A 14,417-nucleotide genomic window follows, 5' to 3' on the forward strand; every position below is an offset into this window, starting at 1 on the left:
ATGTCATAAAGATTCATATCAGCCATATAAAAGGTGGATAAGCTAAATTTAGCAGGGTTCATCCTCCATTACATCCTTGCCTACACCCATAAATGAATGTGCTTAACATGTCATAAAATTGTAGGCTATTAAAAAATGAGCATTGTGATAAAAGAAATAGACATTTGTGAAGATAATTGTTTCTTAAACAATTTATTAAGCACATTCTCACTGAACCAAACATCTAAGAAAATATCCAAAAAATGCTTGTTTCATATCGATACAAAACTAAAATGTTAATGAAATGATATATATATCCACACCATACCATTCCCCTGTCAACATTTGTCGATTGTGCAGGAAAACAGTACCCTAAACACATTATTCAACCAATGTAGAATAGAGACAGCAGGAGCCAAGAGTCATTCACAAAAAAAGAAAAAAAAAATCATTTGATAATAAAGAAAAAAGGTTTTACTTTGGGAAAGATCAATACATTCAAGATAGAGGGATCAGAGTACTATGTGCACAAATAAATTAATTCTCCAAACAGAAAAAACAAGAAGGCCAAAAGACGTGATGAATCATTACGTGTTTGCTATATTATCAAGTCACCAAATACAGAATAAAAAATTAATGCGCTGAAAGAGTAGACAGCTAAAATGAATTCGTATGGCTTCTCATTGAAGACCCTATCCCTGAAGACTTGCATCGCTGTGTGTATCCCAGCTTATATACAGAGCATATATAAAAGCCTGAATGAACAGAATCACCCACTGCAAAAGGCACAATGAAGGAGTAATGCTGAAGTCAGCCACAGCATAATGGAAAATACCTATGGAATATAAATAGAAGATTTTTAAAGCGTAATCAGCCGTACACATTGCACTTTGTAAAATCTATCTGCTTTCCTTTCACAAAGTAAAACGCTGTACATTTCCCAGGAGGAAAAACAGACAAAGGCAGCTTTGCTTGCTGAATTGTTGATAATAACCCTATTTAATCTGAGCAGGACCACGCACACATTTCACTGTGATCATCTGAATCGTGGCTCTACCTTCTTTTTGATGGATGCACAATGTGCACCAGAGCATAAACGACAAAATCCAGTCTTTTCCATGCGACTGCTTTCAGATGACCTATAATCATTTGTTTGTGAATATGGCCGTGTATCTTTGTATCTGTGTAACAACAGTCTGTGAGGAGGATTATGTGCTGTATGTAAGACAGTGCAGGATTGTACAACAGCATATATCTGCCTGCTATGTGTTTGCGTTGGCATTTGTGTGTGTGTGTAAGAGAGAGAGAGAGAGGGAGGGAGAGAGAGAACAACAGAGAGAGATAACATGTGCATGCTTGTGTGCTGGATTGCATTGCTGCATGTACAAATTAGACATTATTGTTATGCATGAATGGTACAGTACTCTAACACAAAATGTGTCTGCCTAGATGTGTCTCTGCATGGGCGTCTCATGGCTGCTGCTGGTACTGGCTCTCTGTGGCGGTGTAGAAGTCCTCCAGGACGCTCTGCAGGTACTCGAAGGTGGGCCGGTCCTCGGGCTTGTTCTTCCAGCACTCCAGCATGATTTCATAAAGTTCCTTGGGACAGCTGTCCTGGCGCTGCATGCGGTAGCCCTTCTCCAGGGAACGGATCACTTCCGGGTTGGTCATCCCTTTAAAGACAAGAACGCATAACTGGGTAAAGAAGCTGCTGAGCTGCAATGTCTGGAAAGTAAATGAGAACTCACACTGACCTTCCATGCCAATGCTGCATAGACATTGAATTGAGTGGCTCCCTTACCTGGGTATGGTGTGCGTCCATAACTGATGATCTCAGTCAGCAAGATGCCGAAGGACCAGACGTCTGATTTGATGGTGAAAGAGCCGTAGTTGATGGCCTCAGGGGCCGTCCACTTGATGGGGAACTTGGCTCCTGTTTATGGGGGGAAATGAGAAACACAGCATCAGCAATAGTCAAAGTATCAGCTGATATACGACATCGACATTGGTAGTACACAGTAGCTCTCTTCCTCTGGACACACATCTTCTCAAACACTTGCGTCCTTTGGCTCACTCAGTTAATCAGCCAGCCAGTGGCTCGCTCACTCACTCTCTAACTCGTCTGCTCTCTTGCTCACCCACTCGCTCACTCAGTCAGTCACTCATGTACACAGACATACTTCACTGACACAAGGCAAACTTCACTGAACTGTTGAAACTGAGACCGCTCCCATTTCTTCAGTTCTGGGGAATCGGTTCTGCTTTCCTCCCCAGCGCCGCTGATAACACCTGGCCACGCGACACTGTTGTGTAATGGTGAATAGCCATTGAGTGTCACTCTACAGCGTCTCACCTTCCCTGGCTGTGTACTCATTGTCCTCGATGATACGAGCAAGGCCAAAGTCGGCGATTTTGCACACTAAGGCCTTGTTGACCAGGATGTTGGCGGCTCGCAGGTCTCTGTGGATGTAGTTCCTCTGCTCAATGTAGGCCATGCCCTCCGCAGTCTAGAGACAAAAACAATAGTCAGTGAAAAGAATGAAAATGTGGCTCAATAGTAACCGTCAGTGACAATAACCCTGCTCTGTTTCATTCAGTAAATGGAGTGACTCATTGTCCAGCTATTTATTTGCAGTCTTCATGTGTCATTTTCTGATGCCATTGCATAATCTGCCTGACGTGGTTCTCAGTTTTGCAATGCTGGGTAAATAAAGCACACCGCTGGTAATTATAGTAATAAATGATCATCAACATTTAGTCTCCTATGATATGAACACCACCTGTGTGAGCCAAATCTGTAGATATCACTAGTCTCTCTCTCTCTCTCTCTCTCTCACACACACACAAACACTCGCATTAAAACCAGATAAGCCCCATCTGTCACCTATCAGCTGAACAATTTAACATAACAAAATCCGTCATGGTAGATTTAAATCAGAACGGCCAGATCTAACCTTCGTCTTCCTCTTCCCTTCCCTCTCTGTTATTTTTGAACAATCCCTCTATTGTTCCGCATTTCTTCATCCTAGCTTCTGTTTGAGTGTTTTATTGACAATAGCTATAGCCTCCGAGTTCACTCTTACTCAGAAAGAGTTCAGTTCTTCTTTGTTTGTTGATATAGAGAGCCAGAGACGCAACAATGCAGATGTAGTATCACCCATGGCCTATAATGTACCAGGCTTCTACTGTATGTAATGTCAGGGAATTACAGAATCGATCACTTTAAAATGCATTAAAGCAGGTACTGAATGATAAAATCCACTTCACAACAGACTGCTGAACTCGAGAAGTGATTTGAATATTGAAATGTAGGAGGAACAAAGGATTCGCTGACATAAAACACGCAGCAGCCAAATGGCCAGCGGATGTAGCGAGCCGCCATTGTTTGGAATGGAGGAATGGCAGTACATGTGACTGGCTGAGCCTCACCTGGGCAGAGAAGTCGATGAGCTTGGGGAGCTGGACACGATTGCCCTCATCGCTCTTCAAGAAGTCCAGTAAACTGCCTGTGAGTACACACACAAACACATTATGAAACACACATTATACATGTAGGGACAAGGGATAGACTGACAGACTAAATTATATAAATATATAAATGATAAAATTATATTGGCTTTTAATAAATATCAGATATTGGCCAGTCATGTCGTCCACTGCCAATATGATGGAGGTTCTTCCCTGACTACAGCTACATAAACAGTCTGTAAAACCTGACATGAAGTTTTATTTTCTTTGCCCATTTCATTTATTGATTTAATTGTTCAATTATGTTTTTTGGAAATTAATTCTACATTTAAAGGCCTAATGTGTCCCAGAGGTTCCCCTTCCATTGAATAGTATAAAGAATAAAATTCTGGGGGAAACACTGAATGCTTGAAAATGGGAAAATGTAAAGATTGAATATCGGCACAAAATAACAGCTATCGGTTTCTTCAGTCAAAAAATATTGGTATCAGTATCGTCTTCAAAAACCCACATTAGCAGAACCGTAGTACACATGTACAAACACACACACACACGGACCTTTCTCCATGTACTCAGTGATGATGTAGATGGGCTCCTCCTTGGTGACCACAGCGTTGAGTCGCACCAGTTTGTCGTGCTGCAGGGTTTTCATCAGGTTGGCCTCGGCCAGGAAGGCTTCCACTGACATGCTGCCAGGCTTCATGGTCTTCACTGCCACCTTGGTGTGCTTATTGTACATGGCTGGAAACACAGCAATAATTAGATGTTATAAAAATGTCTGTAAACAAACCAAATTGCATGACAAGCAACTGTGCATGTTGTTCCACAGTAACCGATGGAATAATCTTTAACATGAACATATTTGAATCTTTGATTTGATTCAAACATATTTGAATCATCAGCACTCAACAAGAATGAGTACAGCTGCCCACTATCTCCAACAATGATTGACTTTCGTCTCACCCATCCAGACTTCTCCAAACTGGCCGGCGCCCAGCCTCTTCTCCAGCTTGAGTGACTCTCTTGGGATTTCCCAGGCGTCTTTCTCCCAGGGCTTCTGGGGTTTGGGGCTCAGGCAGGGGTTGGTCAGGGACTGGCAGAGGCCATCTCCCTGCTCTGGAATAAGTGGACAAAAATATATTTATGTTAATCATTAGGGTTTATTACATTTTGATGTCTTAGAGGTCAGACTGTAGAGCGTCTAAGTTTTATACAATGTGTTTATACAAGAAAAATCCATTCCACCTAACAATAAACTATCCCAATGCTGTCAGTGGCGATTACAGCACAATACACAAAGTGTATCACCTTGCTGTAAACAGTGATAATGTCGAGGGGAAAGTGAAGTTTTCTATTTGTCCAGCAGAGTGTGCCCTCAGTATGAGCAGGAGGTTTAGTGGTGCAACACAGACTGTGGTGAGATTCACGCTTCACCATCCTTTACCTCACAACAACCTTCACCTCCTCCTGATACACAGATCTAAGCCTTGTTGGCACTAAGAGCTTCCCTGATGGCTTCAAGCAAGGCATTTAGCACCTGCTGTACTTTGGTCCACTGGTATTATTCAATGACAACTGTAGATGGGTGTGTCAGGTACTTAAAAGACCAGTAAATGAGTGCAAACTTGAGGAAACTAATCCATAGTGACGGTTTATTATTCCTCTGTTGCCTGTTCCATTACAGACTTGATGGAGAGAGACAAAGCCTCGAATACTGTGTTAAGCTGGAGGCACACAGCTATCAGGAGGTAATACTGCAGTAACAAACACTTTACAGCTACACAGCAACTGAGTCAGCTAAAATGAGCTGCTCAGTGTGCTTCCCACATCAGACAGTGGACTCACTCTTGTAATGGCTGACCAGGTCCTGCAGGGTGCTGAAGGTGATGCGAGGGGAGATGTAGAATCCTCCGTTGTCCAGCGTACGAATCTTATAATGCTTCACTGTGTCGCCGGACTGGTTATCACTGTCCCTGACGGACAGAGAGTAGCTGCCTGTGGGGAGAAGGCAGCAGTTACCGCTACGGTTCGACTGTCGATGGGCTTTTAAGGCAGATACTGATATTTTGTGCTGATATTCAATATCTTTAAATGTAACAATTTTCATGCTAGAAATGTACAGGTATTCAGTTTCCCTCAGAATTTTATTCTTGTCAGGGTGAAACAGCATTTAGTCCATGAGACACTAAAACTCTTTACCATATCTATTCAGTGGTAGAGGAAACTCTGGGATATATTAGGCCTTTAAATGAAGAATGAATTTCCAAAAAAAAAACACATAACTGAGAATAAACTAAAAAAGAAAACTTCATTGCAGGTTGTACGGACTGTTTTTATGTAGCTGTGGTCTGTGTGGATGACACTGATATCTGATATATAATAAAAGGCAAATAATGGCCTAGTATAATGTACTCTTTGTAACAAAGATGAATTCACACCAGAGGACTTTACACAAGATGAAATACTGCTACAGCACAGCTAAAGAGATGCTTGGTCTAAAGAAGCATAATAACTATGTTAAGGCTTAACTGTTTGTTTATATATTTTATGTGTTTCAAAATATAAATCATATAGTTTCATTACATCTTGACATGTGTGCATGGTAAAGATAGAATTAAGTCCACTTCTGCCCACCTGACTCCAGGTTTTACTATCAAGAGTTTCTCTCTGTGTACTAACTACCCTGTTCACCCCACTTGTTTGAAGCACTGGCACATCACTCTTTCAGATGGACCAATAAACTGTTTTGAATGTGTCGGCTCACCCTTGGTGGTCTCACTGTCTCGGATCATGAAGGATCCCGTTTTGTTCCCCGAGGCCAGCAGCTGCCTCTCAGCATCCTTTCTGCTCACACCCTTAAAGAACCAGCTGAACAACAAACAGGCAGAAGAAATGATTCATATGGACACTCCTTAACAGAGCCAGCAGGGCAAAGTTTACTTTTATCATGGCTGACTGCTAATATTGTTTGCTTTGTGCCCTTTATTCAACACCACTTTGTAACTTTGTTGAGTGCCATACAATTACATAATACTAGTACTACTACTACTACTAATAATGATGATGATAATGTATAATACTTTGTTTTAGGAAGATATTTGCGTAGCCTCAGTTCCACTGTAAAATTGTGTCATATGTTATCCTATCATATCCAATCAAAGAATTGAATTATAGAAAAAAAAGAACACTTTTCATGAGAGAGATATTAAAGCGTGCACTGTGCTTGTGAGTCAATGAAGTGCTGTCAACATGAGCACACTTACTCTTCTGTCTCCAGTGTGTCTTTGGCTACATAATTACTGGGGATGTAGCCCTCCCGACCTGTACTGATTGACATGGCTCTCCACCACTCCCCCGATCTGCACAGAGAGAGAGAGAGAGAGAGAGAGAGAGAGAGAGAGAGAGAGAGAGAGAGAGAGAGTGTGAATCAAATGTGAAACATATGTGAATATATCTTGTTCACAAAGACATCTATTGCACTTATTATTGACACATTTTTTGCAACTTGTTCTGTGGGTAATTATGCGTTATACTCACTCCTGTAAGATTTTGAGCTTGTCTCCCTTCTTGAAGCCCAGGTCTCCATCATGCATGGCCTCATAGTCGTACAGCGCAATGGCAATGCTCTCTGCTTCAGGAGCACGGGTGGAAAAGAAGAAGAGAGAAAAGGCTCACTTTGATACACCGCTGTCATGATTTACAATGTAAAATATATCGCTGTTATCGCTAAGTTTGGTGATTTTCATGTTTTCATTTCAACTGAAGGATTACATGGTCTTCTGTGTGCTGAGAAAATGTTACTATCCTTAGGCTTATAAAACGCCTTTCAAACCTCATTGGATAAACTCAAAAATGCATAGTGGTCAAGGTAAAAACGAGGCTGCTTTTCTGAGAAATGTTGACATTTTGGAGACACAGCAGCAATGGTATGTAATGGAGGGTGAGACAGACAGAGTTTGCATGAGTCTTGGAGTGCGTGCTGTCTTCACTGCACGTGCTGCACTTGAGTATAAAAGTGTCTATGTGTGCTATACCCCCGCTGCCGTCAGCTACCCTGGACTCTGAGCTGACTTCCTTGTCTGCGTGATAATAATAGCAGTGCAGGGTGGGTCTTCTGCACTGAAGCCCTGTGTGGTGAGGCAGTGAGAGGGGTTATCACTCTGAACCCACACTCTCACTCTCCTTCCTCTCTCTCGAATGTTGTCTTGAGCTCCAGACAGCGCTTCGCCCTGTCTGACCTGTGCTGACCTAGATTACAGTCTGAGGCACAGTGACCATCTCGCTGACAAACTGCTAGATGCACGCTGGGAGGTTGGAAATACACTTGAGGTCTAATGGAGAGCTTAGTGGTTGATTTTAGCGCAGATACAGACACAAGAAGTGCTGCTTGAGGGTTTCACTACATACAAGCAGAAGTTGTGTCTTAATAAAAAAAAAGTGTGACTTACCATCGGAAGAGTTTGGAGGGCCGTTGGATGGCATTCTGTTCTGTAGAGAAAGAGAGATATGGAGAGGAGTTCAGCTCCATTGGATCTAAATGTAAGTTTTTTTCATTAGATTGATTCAATTTTATTTGCATTTCATGTAAATGCCATGCTCTTAATCTGTTGATTCAACACTTCATTTGAGCTATAGCAGGCCTGAACTGGAAAAGCAAGACTTGGCTGAGATGAAAAATGTTGTTTCTTATTGATGAACAAGATGTTTTTCCCCAGATTTTAGGGCTAGAGTGAAATAAGTGAAAACAGCACAGTTCAGACTCAATTTAATACCTGATTTTCACTAGAATACACTATCAAACAGAAAAACAAATTGATCAAATGTGAAAGAAAGGGCTGTCACATTTTCACATTTGAAAATGCCTTTAACAGTTAAGTTTATGTTTTTGGAACACTTTTAGGCTAAAACTAAAGGGTTTCCAGTGGGGTTTCTCCATTGCAGAAACAATTTGTTTTCACCAAACTGCAGTTTACAGTGAGACAGAGCTGTGAAGGGAACAGAGAGCAGACAGCCAGATAGACAGACTGTAAATAAGGACATCATATAGGAGAGAGTGTAGGTTTCTGCTCAGGTTTTGATCACAAGTCCCCCCCACTCTGCGCTCCGGTTCTGCTTCTGTGTCACTTCCTCTTTCCCCATTGAGGGCGACAGAGTCTGTGACAGTCATTACAGTCAGCACACAGGAAGCAGTGACCAGAGGAACCACACTTACATGCAGTACAGCTAGTTTACCCGTGGCACAGATCAAAGTCTGGTCGGTATGCAAAGTCACAGCGCGCCACGGGAACACACACAGACTGTACATCAGGTGCAAATCAATCATCTCTGCAAACACACAGGGAAGCTGGCTCCTGCTCACCTGCAGTGAGAACTACTGCTGTGATACAGTGGGTATCTTCTCTCTTTCTGCGTTTTGTCACTCTCCTCTCTGCACTTTGCCTGTTTCTCTATGTGTCACCATCCCTATTCTCTTCTTTTCACTTACAGTCTGGGTTGTATTGAAGGGTAAACCCACCTAAAGTCAGTTTACTCACCTTTCTATTTACAGAATAGAGTCTACGCACCTTTTTAAACTGACACAAAACTGAATTAAACTGATATAAATGTATATGAGGACAGGGCCGTTTAAAGAAAGAGAGCATAAATGAATACTTATCTGAAAATATATTTGATTTTTTAAATATATTTTGGGAGTTGTTTGCCGTATGATCACCGACTGGAGGTCATAGTTTTCTCAGATTTTTTTTTTTTAATCACTATATTACTGCTTACTGCCTTGCTGGTGGAGTTTCCTGCGGTGGGGTCTTTGACGTAGTGGGGCGTCTGGCCGCGGCTCTGCAGCTCCTCGTTGACCGTCCCTTTGCTGAGAGGCTCCTGCTCCTTCTTTGAGCCCACGCAGCCCATGGTGCGGTCTGCAGGGGGACAGCGGAAAGACACAGCAAGCGGACAAACGACAGCTTTGAAACCCAGCAGAAAACAGCTTTTTCATCGGGGTGTTTGATATAGATGTTGACACTGTCAGGACTAGCCCTCCTAGCACTACAATGTGTTTGCACGTATATGTTCAGATATAAACAGTGACGTAGTGGAGGGTAAACCCATGTTCTGTACACAAACTGAAGTTATATGAAGGTTGGATCTTTTAAGGAAAAAAGCAAAAATTCTAGCTTTTCTAAAAATATAATTGATCATTTTTGTTCATATTGGTGGTTGTTTGCCTTATAATGATCACAGACTGGAAGTCATAGTTTCCCCAGCGTTATTATTTACCACTACATCACTGCATGCGTCACTTTCAAAACTATTGTGATATATCTGGTAAAAATACACACCTACGAACGCATAACAGTTCATTTAAATATTAAGGTGTTAACTGAAAATCACCACCATGTGTTGCTACTGTTCAAGAACTATATTGCTTGTCAGAAGAATAACATTTAATCATGGTTATTATTACTTAATTATTATTGGGTAGAAATAAAATATTTATTGAACATTTGTGTTTTTCTGTTTTAATTATATTCTCCATAATCCCCATAAACAGATTATGAACTAGTATCTGTAATACTGTTTGCATGAAAACACAATCATAGAGTTGAACAATTAAAGTATTAGATGGCCTTCCTCAAGATGAAAGGTGAAACACTATTAGGAGTGAATCTATAAGTAATCCCTTCCCTTGGAGACATTACCTGAAGTCATTATTAATGTATGTGAAGGATTTCATTCCAAAATGAGATATCTACCATTTGAAAAAACTGACACATACTTTCAGAAAATGATTATTGCCGTTAAAGCAAAACACATAATGGGTTATTCAGAAATCTAAGTCATTGTAAGGCATTTGCTTAAGAAACAGCTATGCTTTGAGGATAGAATCATCCGTATCTGGGTCTGGATCTGGATCACTGTGTTACACTTTGTGGTTGGTGGACAGGAGGATGGGGCCATGCGGGAGGTGAAGACCGTGAGAACAACAATGATCAGATGAGTCAAGTTCACGGCAAGATCACTTTTTTTATGGGTGTTACTGTAATTGTATTTTGTCATGTCACTAATACTGGGTGGGGAAGGCGTGAACGTGACATGACATGTCACATGCTAATGTTTGCTGTCCCTCGCTACAGGGGGAGGACGACTGAGAGGACAAAGATGACTGCAGGATTTTTTTTCTGATGTGCTTCTGCCAGCTTCTCCATCGCCACACTATTGGTATATGTCTTTCTTCTTGAGTCTTTACAGTCTCCTGCACTATAGCAGCGTAACAGCTAAGTCACTGGCTGCAATTGTTTGTTGATTCTTAAGTCTCAGTAAGTGCTATTAAGCTCTTCCATGGGTCACCACAGCTGTTAAAACCAAAACTGGATGAACACTGAAAGGCCTTTCATATCTGCCCAGCCACACTGTTCATTTGTGTCATCTATGGAATACTTTGTTTTTTCTTAGTATCGTACTGTATGTGTGTGTGTGTGTGTGTGTGTGTGTGTGTGTGTGTATGCATGTATACGTGCGTGTGCGTGCAGTCATATGGAACAGGGCGTGTGAAACACTGGTGAGATGGAAATCAGACAGGGATTGATAGGAGAGCGAACAGAGAGGGAGTCTGTGTTGGGAGAGATAGAAGCCTTGTTTTATAGCTCATCTTGGTTGACATAAACAGATGAGAGAGAGAGAGGGAGAGAGAGAGAGAGAGAGAAAGAGAAAGAAAGAGTTATACTGTATAACTCTTCACTCTTCACCTCTCAGGTGCAGATCATTGCACATTTTCTGACGGAAGGAAGCGATGTTTCTCAGTAGCACAGAACAGCTGCTTACTGGCCCCAATAATCATTAACAACTTACTATGATTTTAAAGGTCATGTCAACTTGCTGGAACCAGAACTTCCCAAAACACCAGAGGACACGACTGAGTCTACAGGTGAACACTGCAGCAGCCTGTGCTCACCAACACTCTGACAGTGATGGTGTTGTCACTTTGAGTTTATAGTGGTTCTGTGAGCAGCTGTTAAAAGCCATATACAAAAAAATACCTACAATCTTTACTATAATCATTACTGTTCTTGGCCTGGTGCCACGACAGTGTCACTAGTAGTAAGTCATGGAAAATGTTTCGTTTGACCAGTTAGCCACAGGAAGTTCCTGTGTTCTCGAGCTGACCTGTTCAAAAATAATGGTGTAAACATATTTGCTTCCTTTTTCTCTCTGTTCAAACTTTGTTCCTCTTTAGATTGGTTGATCAAAGGAGTGCCAGGGTTTCTTTTTACACAGTTTTGACTTTCATTTAAAACTGCGCTGCGATTCCTATCCCAGGTAAAACCAATAAACAGGCTATAACTAGGAGGTCAGTATGAGACTGATGGTCACACATTGTCCTAGTTTTGCTCTGTAAACTTCAGCCGTCATCAGCTACATTTCTAATCAGACCCAAGGTCTATCTGTCCACCATTAATTTACCTAATACCATGGAAATCCACTCATATGTTTTTGAAATATCCTACTGACAGGCAGACAAACTAACTTACAGAAGCAAAAACAAAACCTCCCTGGTGGCTGTAAAAAACAAAAGAAAGAATCTGATTTGTGTATTTTTCTCTTTCACTTAGGGACTGAATATTGTATTTGTTAAGATCCTAAGAATATAAATGTCTTGATTTCAGATTACCTCTCAGGTCACATGAGCTTCACAATGACTTAAGAACCAAACTGGAGACCTGTGATACTCAAAATAAGCACTGTACTATTCAGGTGTACCGCTGCCATCTAAACTCTTTAAGAGAGTATATAGTTGAGTTATATATATCTATATATAGTTCACCTATATATATCTATATAAGCCATTTGTTTTGAAAGTTGATAGCGAATATTGAGCAGAAACCAGAGAAGAAACAAGTGTGAAACTATACTGCAGTGACATGTGTCAGAATCAGCCTTCACTCAACTTACAATTAACATAATAAATAATCATATGACCTTGAAAAGTTCAGTCCAAATTTGTAAACATGAACACATCTCTCCAAAGCCACAACACTCTCAATGGTGTCATCAGGAGACACGTACTAGAGCCGCTGCATTGACAGTGAATGGGAGGTCTGTCTAAGACAGGAATAATTCATGTGAATTCTGGGTGGATTCAGATGCAAATTCATGGGGCTCTGAATGGCTGCCATGCTGTGTCTACCTGCTTGGCTGCCTCCAGCCATAACCACAACATCACCAGCCAATCAGATTCACTGGCATGTGACCACAACCACACAACAGGATAACAGAAAGAAAGAAAGAAGGCTATTGCTTTGCCACTGTACAGTGCTCACATGATACACATACACAAGTACCCCCCCCCAACCCCTCTCCCCCTCCCACACACACACACACACACACACAGACACACACACACACGCACACACACGCACACACACAGACACACACACACACACACACACACACACACACACAAACACTGCCCAAGGCTTAAACCAGCCACTTTGCATTGGGAAGTTACTTATCAATAGGGAAGGCCGGGGGTTCTGGACGGATGGGCTTCTCCATTTCAGCTTAGTTTTTACTGGCACACTGCATTGTGCTGCACTGTACAGTATGAGCGTCCTGTGCTACATGTTCTGCACTGTCCTGCTGGACTGAATGCGAGCTTGTTGATACATATATCCCTGCACCAAAGACAAATTAATTCACATTAATTTTACCTGCCAAATAAAGTGGTCTTCTGAATGCTGCTGCACAGTTGCATTGTTTGGAAGATTCAAATGTTGCTCTTCTGTCAGGGCAAGAAACGCTCTACCAACCAACCACGAATCTTGCATCATTTGAAAGACGCAAATTTTGGGGTCTTTCACAATGAAAATGTAGGCTCAGCTGCAGTACTAATGCAAGATAGACGCCAGGTAGACGCATGATGGGGGATTGGCAATGGCCACCAATGTGATGTAATATTGGCATTTCTTACAGTACACAATGCAAAGTCAATTTCTGAGTCAAAACTGCCCTGGGATTTAGTACTATTGTGGCTTAGGTTTAAGGCATGGACTATATAAGATCATTTAAAAATACAGAAGTCTTCATATATCTTTATATCCCTAAACCTCTTCTGTTCTACACAATATAACACAAAGCCTTAAGGGAAAGCTCAAAGAAGATCTGGGTTGTGTAAGAGATGTAAAAGTATTTTGACTGTAAGGCCCGTCTATGTTTGACTGTCTATACAAACCTATACAAACTCTAAAATTAAAGTTACTGCACAAGCATCTGGAAGAAAACACATAGAGAACAGAAACTAGTCTGGTTTAGTTTAGATGGACCATCTAAAAATAGCTGGAAAAAAAAAAAAAAGTTGAAGCAAAGATGAAGTACACAGGGCTAAATTAAGATGGGAACATTTTTGAGACTCATCATTTATGCTACTCTAAGAAAAAGGAAAGTATTGGGGCAGTGCTGACTATAACCTTCACTTCATCACTTTTTATCACTTTCCACACTTGATCAAACCCTCTGCACATGCAACAAACCTCCCATGTGAATGTGTTAAAGCACACCGAGTGATTATTGTATAGGCGGTGGTTGTTTCAACCCAAAGACCTTGAAGTTCCTCTTTTTGTCAAGTTAGACTTACCTGAGCATCATTGTTGTAAAATGAGACAATAAACATGTCAACTTGTGGACAACCATAGACAAAACGATGTGATTCTACCGCATATTTATCACATGTATCGCATGCATCATACTTTCATAATGTCATCCACTTTCACAGTTGGGCTACTCCCTCCCGCCACAGGCAAAGGAGATTAAGAATACATTTACCTCGTTTCAACCGGACTCTTCACCAAATATCTCTGTAGTTGCTGATGATCTTCTAGAGTCGTTTTACTTTGTACAGAAAACTCCTCATGTCTTCTTATGTCGGCTCCATCCTGGTAGGACTTCGCTGCGGGTGATGTGTGGACGGTGCGGCGGGGCGC

The 14,417-nt window shown here is 41.5% G+C and overlaps 1 protein-coding gene across 2 annotated transcripts; it reads right to left on the reverse strand.

The window, feature by feature from the left end:
- Nucleotides 1-176: 176 nt before the first annotated feature.
- Nucleotides 177-14,417, reverse strand: hck (HCK proto-oncogene, Src family tyrosine kinase). 2 transcript variants are annotated; one of them, XM_071918746.2, is made up of 13 exons: nt 14,260-14,417; nt 9,220-9,359; nt 7,896-7,935; nt 6,985-7,075; nt 6,711-6,806; nt 6,212-6,315; nt 5,293-5,442; nt 4,411-4,563; nt 4,006-4,188; nt 3,409-3,485; nt 2,333-2,486; nt 1,781-1,912; nt 177-1,652 (listed from the first exon to the last, which is right to left on the reverse strand). In XM_071918746.2, exons 2-13 carry the CDS (start codon nt 9,349-9,351, stop codon nt 1,450-1,452), a joined length of 1,515 nt encoding a protein of 504 aa, XP_071774847.1. In that variant the 5' UTR covers nt 9,352-9,359; nt 14,260-14,417; the 3' UTR covers nt 177-1,449. The 2 variants fall into 2 exon arrangements, with proteins under 2 accessions (XP_071774847.1, XP_071774845.1); XM_071918744.2 differs by having other exon boundaries at nt 6,985-7,078.

The sequence above is a fragment of the Centroberyx gerrardi genome, chromosome 14 (genome assembly GCF_048128805.1).
Source record: "Centroberyx gerrardi isolate f3 chromosome 14, fCenGer3.hap1.cur.20231027, whole genome shotgun sequence".
NCBI classification, from domain to species: domain Eukaryota; kingdom Metazoa; phylum Chordata; class Actinopteri; order Beryciformes; family Berycidae; genus Centroberyx; species Centroberyx gerrardi.

Coding starts and splice junctions, on each gene's coding strand:
- hck (XM_071918744.2), bottom strand. CDS start 9,351: ATGGGCTGCGTGGGCTCAAAGAAGGAGCAGGAGCCTCTCAGCAAAGGG. Junction 5,443..6,211: donor AGACAGTGAGACCACCAAGG/GTGAGCCGACAC, acceptor TTCTCCCCACAG/GCAGCTACTCTCTGTCCGTC. Junction 2,487..3,408: donor TCATCGACTTCTCTGCCCAG/GTGAGGCTCAGC, acceptor TTTTGTCTCTAG/ACTGCGGAGGGCATGGCCTA.